Source organism: Oncorhynchus mykiss, chromosome 3, assembly GCF_057628025.1.
Source record: "Oncorhynchus mykiss isolate SJ-2025 chromosome 3, ASM5762802v1, whole genome shotgun sequence".
In the NCBI taxonomy this organism is placed as follows: Eukaryota; Metazoa; Chordata; class Actinopteri; order Salmoniformes; family Salmonidae; genus Oncorhynchus; species Oncorhynchus mykiss.
Window position 1 is genome coordinate 8315380 of NC_143024.1, and position 9621 is coordinate 8325000.

At 45.6% G+C, this 9621-nt stretch overlaps 1 protein-coding gene across 2 annotated transcripts in view; it reads right to left on the reverse strand.

Annotated features, from left to right (window-relative positions):
• The window catches only part of LOC110506554 (CDKAL1 threonylcarbamoyladenosine tRNA methylthiotransferase), a 699428-nt gene that overhangs the window by 489631 nt on the left and 200176 nt on the right, over nt 1–9621 (reverse strand). Inside the window, exon 7 of one of the 2 annotated variants that reach the window (XM_090230627.1) lies at nt 1643–1763. The exons of the other annotated variant lie outside the window; for it this stretch is intronic. Within the exon in view, the coding sequence (XP_090086753.1) occupies nt 1643–1763 (121 nt within the window). The remainder of the gene's footprint in view (nt 1–1642; nt 1764–9621) is intronic. 2 annotated transcript variants of the gene reach the window in all.

Consider the following 9621-nt stretch of genomic DNA (forward strand, 5'->3'; position numbering starts at 1 on the left):
ACGGTGCAGGGTCGTAACGGTGCAGGGTCGTAACGGTGCAGGGTCGTAACGGTGCAGGGTCGTAACGGTGCAGGGTCGTAACGGTGCAGGGTCGTAACGGTGCAGGGTCGTAACGGTGCAGGGTCGTAACGGTGCAGGGTCGTAACGGTGCAGGGTCTTAACGGTGCAGGGGCTTAACGGTGCAGGGGCTTAACGGTGCAGGGGCTTAACGGTGCAGGGGCTTAACGGTGCAGGGGCTTAACGGTGCAGGGGCTTAACGGTACGGTACAGAGTCGTAACGGTACAGGGTCGTAACGGTGCAGGGTCGTAACGGTGCAGGGTCGTAACGGTGCAGGGTCGTAACGGTGCAGGGGCTTAACGGTGCAGGGTCGTAACGGTGCAGGGTCGTAACGGTGCAGGGTCGTAACGGTGCAGGGTAGTAACGGTGCAGGGTCGTAACGGTGCAGGGTCGTAACGGTGCAGGGTCGTAACGGTGCAGGGGCTTAACGGTGCAGGGGCTTAACGGTGCAGGGGCTTAACGGTGCAGGGTCGTAACGGTGCAGGGTCGTAACGGTGCAGGGTCGTAACGGTGCAGGGGCTTAACGGTGCAGGGGCTTAACGGTGCAGGGTCGTAACGGTGCAGGGTCGTAACGGTGCAGGGTCGTAACGGTGCAGGGTCGTAACGGTGCAGGGTCGTAACGGTGCAGGGTCGTAACGGTGCAGGGTCGTAACGGTGCAGGGTCGTAACGGTGCAGGGTCGTAACGGTGCAGGGGCTTAACGGTGCAGGGTCGTAACGGTGCAGGGGCTTAACGGTGCAGGGGCTTAACGGTGCAGGGGCTTAACGGTGCAGGGGCTTAACGGTACAGGGTCGTAACGTAACGGTACAGAGTCGTAACGGTACAGGGTCGTAACGGTGCAGGGTCGTAACGGTGCAGGGTCGTAACGGTGCAGGGTCGTAACGGTGCAGGTTCGTAACGGTGCAGGGTCGTAACGGTGCAGGGTCGTAACGGTGCAGGGTCGTAACGGTGCAGGGTCGTAACGGTGCAGGGTCGTAGAGGTGCAGGGTCGTAACGGTGCAGGGTCGTAACGGTGCAGGGTCGTAACGGTGCAGGGTCGTAGAGGTGCAGGGTCATAGAGGTGCAGGGTCGTAACGGTGTCTCTCATCTCTCTCATCTCCTCAGACCTTAACAATGTATTGAGACCACATCAGTTAACCTGAGACAACAGTTTTACTGGTTGGCCTGGAAACTGACCAGTCAGGTCGGTAGGTCACGTAGGTATTGGGCAACAGTACCATTCAATAAACAGAGGCCGGCCAGGCACCGGTCTGAGCGAGGAGGCCAGCCAGGCACCGGTCTGAGCGAGGAGGCCAGCCAGGCACCGGTCTGAGCGAGGAGGCCAGCCAGGCACCGGTCTGAGTGAGGAGGCCAGCCAGGCACCGGTCTGAGTGAGGAGGCCAGCCAGGCACCGGTCTGAGTGAGGAGGCCAGCCAGGCACCGGTCTGAGTGAGGAGGCCAGCCAGGCACCTCTGGCCTCCCCCCCATTTGTTACCTGTGTGTGTGTGTGTGTGTGCGAGTGTGTGTGCGAGTGTGTGTGCGAGTGTGTGTGCGAGTGTGTGTGTGAGTGTGTGCGTGTTTCCCCTGGTTGAAAACAGCAGCTTACCCTGTATTGATTGAAATGATCTCTATCAGAGGGTTCTTTCTAATCTTGGGCAGATCCAGTCTGGCTCCACCAAGACGCTTCCCGTTGTCCTTCTTCTGACCCAGCAGACGCACCGAGTGACCTTCACACACAACACACACAAATACTAGTCAGGACACCGAGTGACCTTCACACACACAACACACACAAATACTAGTCAGGACACCGAGTGACCTTCACACATAACACACATAAATACTAGTCAGGACACCGAGTGACCTTCACACATAACACACACAAATACTAGTCAGAACACCGAGGAGGAATGGAGGAGTAGAGAAATGGAGGAGTAGAGAAATGGAGGAGTAGAGAAATGGAGGGATGGAGGAGTAGAGAAATGGAGTAGAGAAATGGAGGAGTAGAGAAATGGAGGAGTAGAGAAATGGAGGAGTAGAGAAATGGAGGAGTAGAGAAATGGAGGAGTAGAGAAATGGAGTAGAGAAATGGAGGGATGGAGGAGTAGAGAAATGGAGGGATGGAGGAGTAGAGAAATGGAGGAGTAGAGAAATGGAGGAGTAGAGAAATGGAGTAGAGAAATGGAGGGATGGAGGAGTAGAGAAATGGAGGAGTAGAGAAATGGAGGAGTAGAGAAATGGAGGGATGGAGGAGTAGAGAAATGGAGGGATGGAGGAGTAGAGAAATGGAGGAGTAGAGAAATGGAGGAGTAGAGAAATGGAGGAGTAGAGAAATGGAGGGATGGAGGAGTAGAGAAATGGAGGGATGGAGGAGTAGAGAAATGGAGGAGTAGAGAAATGGAGGGATGGAGGAGTAGAGAAATGGAGGGATGGAGGAGGAGAGAAATGGAGGGATGGAGGAGTAGAGAAATGGAGGAGTAGAGAAATGGAGGAGTAGAGGGATGGAGGAATGGAGGAGTAGAGAAATGGAGGGATGGAGGAGTAGAGAAATGGAGGGATGGAGGAGTAGAGAAATGGAGGGATGGAGGAGTAGAGAAATGGAGGAGTAGAGAAATGGAGGAGTAGAGAAATGGAGGAGTAGAGAAATGGAGGAGTAGAGAAATGGAGGGATGGAGGAGGAGAGAAATGGAGGAGTAGAGAAATGGAGGAGTAGAGAAATGGAGGAGTAGAGAAATGGAGGAGTAGAGGGATGGAGGAGTAGAGAAATGGAGGAGTAGAGAAATGGAGGAGTAGAGGGATGGAGGAGTAGAGAAATGGAGGAATGGAGGAGTAGAGAAATGGAGGGATGGAGGAGTAGAGAAATGGAGGGATGGAGGAGTAGAGAAATGGAGGATTAGAGAAATGGAGGATTAGAGAAATGGAGGAGTAGAGAAATGGAGGATTAGAGAAATGGAGGAGTAGAGAAATGGAGGAGTAGAGAAATGGAGGGATGGAGGAGTAGAGAAACGGAGAAATGGAGGAGTAGAGAAACAGAGGGATGGAGTTATTTGTCTGGCTCAATCTCTCATTCAGACAATCTCACGGTAAGAAGGACAGAGCTCCTCACAATGACAAATGGAAAGATGCCTTTCATTAAATCGCGGCGTTTTTAACGATCTCTCTTTTCAACAGCATGTAATTAAAATCATTTGAAAAATGCAACGATCGTTGCAGAGCAGGTGAGATGCGTAAACTGATAGGAAGAAGGGTCTCTGGTATTCTGTATCGTGGGTGTAAATATATATATATATAAAAATATGAATTTAAGGGACTAAAAAAAGCTAACATTTAAACACTTTATGGACATTAGGAGCCTGCTTTTCCTAATGAGATAATTATTTCAGCACACTTCTCAATAGCAGCTTATCCTGCCTAAAGCAGACTAACCCCACAAACTGGAGGTAGCTTTAGTAATGCTATAGGCTAGATAATGCTGTATGTATTAGTAATGCTATAGGCTAGATAATGCTATAGGCTAGATAATGCTGTATGTATTAGTAATGCAATAGGCTAGATAATGCTGTATGTATTAGTAATGATATGGGCTAGCTAATGTTATATGTATTAGTAATGATATAGGCTAGATAATGATATAGGCAAGATAATTATAAATGTATTAGTAATGCTATATGCTAGATAATGCTGTATGTATTAGTAATGCTATAGGCAAGATAATGCTATGTATTAGTAATGATATAGGCTAGATAATGCTGTATGTATTAGTAATGCTATAGGCTAGATAATAATCTATGTATTAGTAATGATATAGGCAAGATAATGCTCTGTATTAGTAATGATATAGGCTAGATAATGCTGTATGTATTAGTAATGCTATAGGCTGGATAATGATATAGGTAAGATAATGCTCTATGTATTAGTAATGTTATAGGCTAGATAATGCTCTATGTATTAGTAATGCTATATGCAAGCTAATGCTATAGGCTAGATAATGTTGTATGTATTAGTAATGCTATAGGCTAGATAATGATATAGGTAAGATAATGCTCGATGTATTAGTAATGCTATAGGCTAGATAATGCTGTATGAATTGGTAATGCTATAGGCTAGATAATGCTCTTTGTATTAGTGATGCTATAGGCTAGATAATGCTGTATGTATTAGTAATGATATAGGCTAGCTAATGCTGTATGTATTAGTAATGCTATAGGCTAGATAATGCTATATGTATTAGTAATGATATAGGCTAGATAATGTTATATGTATTAGTAATGATATAGGCTAGCTAATGTTATATGTATTAGTAACGCTAGATCCACACTACCTAGAGTATAATGTGGGGAGATGTTTAGGTTCACACTACCTAGAGTATAATGTGGGGAGATGTTTAGGTCCACACTACCTAGAGTATAATGTGGGGAGATGTTTAGGTCCACACTACCTAGAGTATAATGTGGGGAGATGTTTAGGTCCACACTACCTAGAGTATAATGTGGGGAGATGTTTAGGTCCACACTACCTAGAGAATAATGTGGGGAGATGTTTAGATCCACACTACCTAGAGTATAATGTGGGGAGATGTTTAGGTCCACACTACCTAGAGTATAATGTGGGGAGATGTTTAGGTCCCCACTACCTAGAGTATAATGTGGGAAGATGTTTAGGTCCACACTACCTAGTGTAAAAATGTCAATATAACAAGACATTACAGAACCTGACCCCTTTCTCCCTTATCAATATAACAAGACAGATACCAGAACCTGACCCCTTTCTCCCTTATCAATATAACAAGACAGAAACCAGAACCTGACCCCTTTCTCCCTCATCAATATAACAAGACAGATACCAGAACCTGACCCCTTTCTCCCTCATCAATATAACAACACAGATACCAGAACCTGACCCCTTTCTCCCATATCAATATAACAAGACATTACAGAACCTGACCCCTTTCTCCCTTATCAATATAACAAGACATTATAGAACCTGACCCCTTTCTCCCTTATCAATATAACAAGACATTACAGAACCTGACCCCTTTCTCCCTTATCAATATAACAAGACAGATACCAGAACCTGACCCCTTAATCCCTTATCAATATAACAAGACAGATACCAGAACCTGACCCCTTTCTCCCTCATAAATATAACAAGACATTACAGAACCTGACCCCTGTCTCCATTATCAATATAACAAGACAGATACCAGAACCTGACCCCTTTCTCCCTCATAAATATAACAAGAAATTACAGAACATGACCCCTGTCTCCATTATCAATATAACAAGACAGATACCAGAACCTGACCCCTTTCTCCCTCATAAATATAACAAGACATTACAGAACCTGACCCCTTTCTCCCTTATCAATATAACAAGACAGATACCAGAACCTGACCCCTTTCTCCCTTATCAATATAACAAGACAGAAACCAGAACCTGACCCCTTTCTCCCTTATCAATATAACAAGACAGATACCAGAACCTGACCCCTTTCTCCCTCATAAATATAACAAGACATTACAGAACCTGACTCCTTTCTCCCTCATCAATATAACAAGACAGATACCAGAACCTGACCCCTTTCTCCCTTATCAATATAACAAGACAGAAACCAGAACCTGACCCCTTTCTCCCTTATCAATATAACAAGACAGATACCAGAACCTGACCCCTTTCTCCCTCATAAATATAACAAGACATTACAGAACCTGACCCCTGTCTCCATTATCAATATAACAAGACAGATACCAGAACCTGACCCCTTTCTCCCTCATAAATATAACAAGACATTACAGAACCTGACCCCTTTCTCCCTTATCAATATAACAAGACAGATACCAGAACCTGACCCCTTTCTCCCTCATAAATATAACAAGACATTACAGAACCTGACCCCTTTCTCCCTTATCAATATAACAAGACATTACAGAACCTGACCCCTTTCTCCCTTATCAATATAACAAGACAGATACCAGAACCTGACTCCTTTCTCCCTCATCAATATAACAAGACAGATACCAGAACCTGACCCCTTTCTCCCTTATCAATATAACAAGACAGATACCAGAACCTGACCCCTTTCTCCCTTATCAATATAACAAGACAGATACCAGAACCTGACCCCTTTCTCCCTTATCAATATAACAAGACAGATACCAGAACCTGACCCCTTTCTCCCTCATCAATATAACAAGACATTACAGAACCTGACCCCTTTCTCCCTTATCAATATAACAAGACATTACAGAACCTGACCCCTTTCTCCCTCATCAATATAACAAGACAGATACCAGAACCTGACCCCTTTCTCCCATATCAATATAACAAGACAGATACCAGAACCTGACCCCTTTCTCCCTTATCAATATAACAAGACAGATACCAGAACCTGACCCCTTTCTCCCTTATCAATATAACAACACAGATACCAGAACCTGACCCCTTTCTCCCTTATCAATATAACAAGACATTACAGAACCTGACCCCTTTCTCCCATATCAATATAACAAGACAGATACCAGAACCTGACCCCTTTCTCCCTTATCAATATAACAAGACATTATAGAACCTGACCCCTTTCTCCCTTATCAATATAACAAGACAGATACCAGAACCTGACCCCTTTCTCCCTCATCAATATAACAAGACATTACAGAACCTGACCCCTTTCTCCCTTATCAATATAACAAGACAGATACCAGAACCTGACCCCTTTCTCCCTTATCAATATAACAAGACAGATACCAGAACCTGACCCCTTTCTCCCTTATCAATATAACAAGACAGATACCAGAACCTGACCCCTTTCTCCCTTATCAATATAACAAGACAGAAACCAATTTCAGCCATTATGACCTGTTACAACATAACTCTAGACTCTGATATCTATCACTACACCCGGGAGGGAGGGAGGGAGGTACTGTAGGGAGGGAGGGAGGGATGAAGGTACTGTAGGGAGGGAGGGAGGGAGCTAGGGAGGGAGAGAGGGAGAGAGGAAGCTAGAGAGAGAGGGAGAGAGGGAGAGAGGGAGGGAGGGAGAGAGGGAGGGAGGAATGGATGAAGGTACTGTAGGGAGGGAGGGAGGGAGGGAGGGAGGGAGGGAGGGAGGGAGGGAGGGAGGGAGGGAGGGAGGGAGGGAGGGAGAAGACAGGAAGGAAAGAGATGAGAGAGGGAGTAAAAGCTAACTGGATGACATCGTGACCCATAGAGATCTCTCATAAGAGGTGAGGTATTTCTCTCTCTCCTCAGAGTCTGATGTCATAAGAGGTGAGGTATCTCTCTCTCTCCTCAGAGATGTTTTATAATTGTTCTGTTATGAATCAGCGGTGGAGAGATGAAGACGATGACCAGGTGCTTAATGCCCTTCGTCGTATCAAAAGTTCCTGTGTCCGAGACAGCTACTGAGCCTCTCTCAGCCCCCACATCACAGGCTAGAATGTAATTACAGAACTGTTGCCAGCTCCTCCTGCCTCCAGAAGAATGTGAACTCATAACACCAGCTAAATCACTTCTACAACCCATCTACATGATAATAACTGGGAGAGAAGAGCATCAACTCCCCAGATGGTTCAGTGAAAAGTCATGGATGTTAAAAACATTTCCTCCTCCTCCTCCTCCTTCTCCTCCCTTCTGTGAGGAAGATCAACAGAGAGCCCTGTAGAGACATCGGGGAGCCACTGATACAGTAGAAGATACAGTACAGTACAATCTAGATGAGGGGTCTGGTATGTAGATATGATGATACTGTGTTAGTAGATACAGTAGAATGTCTAGATGAGGGGTCTGGTATGTAGATATGATGATACTGTGTTAGTAGATACAGTAGAATGTCTAGATGAGGGGTCTGGTATGTAGATATGATGATACTGTGTTAGTAGATACAGTAGAATGTCTAGATGAGGGGTCTGGTATGTAGATATGATGATACTGTGTTAGTAGATACAGTAGAATGTCTAGATGAGGGGTCTGGTATGTAGATATGATGATACTGTGTTAGTAGATACAGTAGAATGTCTAGATGAGGGGTCTGGTATGTAGATATGATGATACTGTGTTAGTAGATACAGTAGAATGTCTAGTTGAGGGGTCTGGTATGTAGATATGATGTGTGTGTTGGTAGATACAGTAGAATGTCTAGATGAGGGGTCTGGTATGTAGATATGATGATACTGTGTTAGTAGATACAGTAGAATGTCTAGATGAGGGGTCTGGTATGTAGATATGGTGATACTGTGTTAGTAGATACAGTAGAATGTCTAGATGAGGGGTCTGGTATGTAGATATGATACTGTGTTGGTAGATACAGTAGAATGTCTAGATGAGGGGTCTGGTATGTAGATATGATGATACTGTGTTAGCAGATACAGTAGAATGTCTAGATGAGGGGTCTGGTATGTAGATATGATGATACTGTGTTAGTAGATACAGTAGAATGTCTAGATGAGGGGTCTGGTATGTAGATATGATGATACTGTGTGTTGGTAGATACAGTAGAATGTCTAGATGAGGGGTCTGGTATGTAGATATGATGATACTGTGTTGGTAGATACAGTAGAATGTCTAGATGAGGGGTCTGGTATGTAGATATGATGATACTGTGTTGGTAGATACAGTAGAATGTCTAGATGAGGGGTCTGGTATGTAGATATGGTGATACTGTGTTAGTAGATACAGTAGAATGTCTAGATGAGCAACCCCTGCAGATACTGCCCCTACCCTGCTAACATCTCAGCACCCCCTGCAGCTACTACCCCTACCCTGCCAACATCTCAGCACCCCCTGCAGCTACTGCCCCTACCCTGCCAACATCTCAGCACCCCCTGCAGCTACTACCCCTACCCTGCCAACATCTCAGAACCCCCTGCAGCTACTGCCCCTACTCTGCCAACATCTCAGCACCCCCTGCAGCTACTACCCCTACCCTACCAACATCTCAGCACCCCCTGCAGCTACTGCCCCTACCCTGCCAACATCTCAGCACCCCCTGCAGCTACTACCCCTACCCTGCCAACATCTCAGAACCCCCTGCAGCTACTGCCCCTACTCTGCCAACATCTCAGCACCCCCTGCAGCTACTACCCCTACCCTGTCAACATCTCAGCACCCCCTGCAGCTACTACCAATACCCTGCCAACATCTCAGCACCCCCTGCAGCTACTTGCTCAATCCCCCCCGCTTCTCCATCACCCAAATCCAGACAGCTGATGTTCTGAAAGAGCTGCAAAATCTGGATCCCTACAAATCAGCCGGGCTAGACAATCTGGACCCCCTCTTTCTAAAATTATTAGCCGAAATTGATGCAACCCCCATTACTAGCCTGTTCAACCTCTCTTACGTGTCGTCTGAGATCCCCAAAGATTGAAAAGCTGCCGCGGTCATCCCCCTCTTCAAAGGGGAAGACACTCCAGACCCAAACTGTGTCAGACCTACAGTGCCTTGCGAAAGTATTTGGCCCCCTTGAACTTTGCAACCTTTTGCCACATTTCAGGCTTCAAACATAAAGATATAAAACTGTATTTTTTTGTGAAGAATCAACAACAAGTGGGACACAATCATGAAGTGGAACGACATTTATTGGATATTTCAA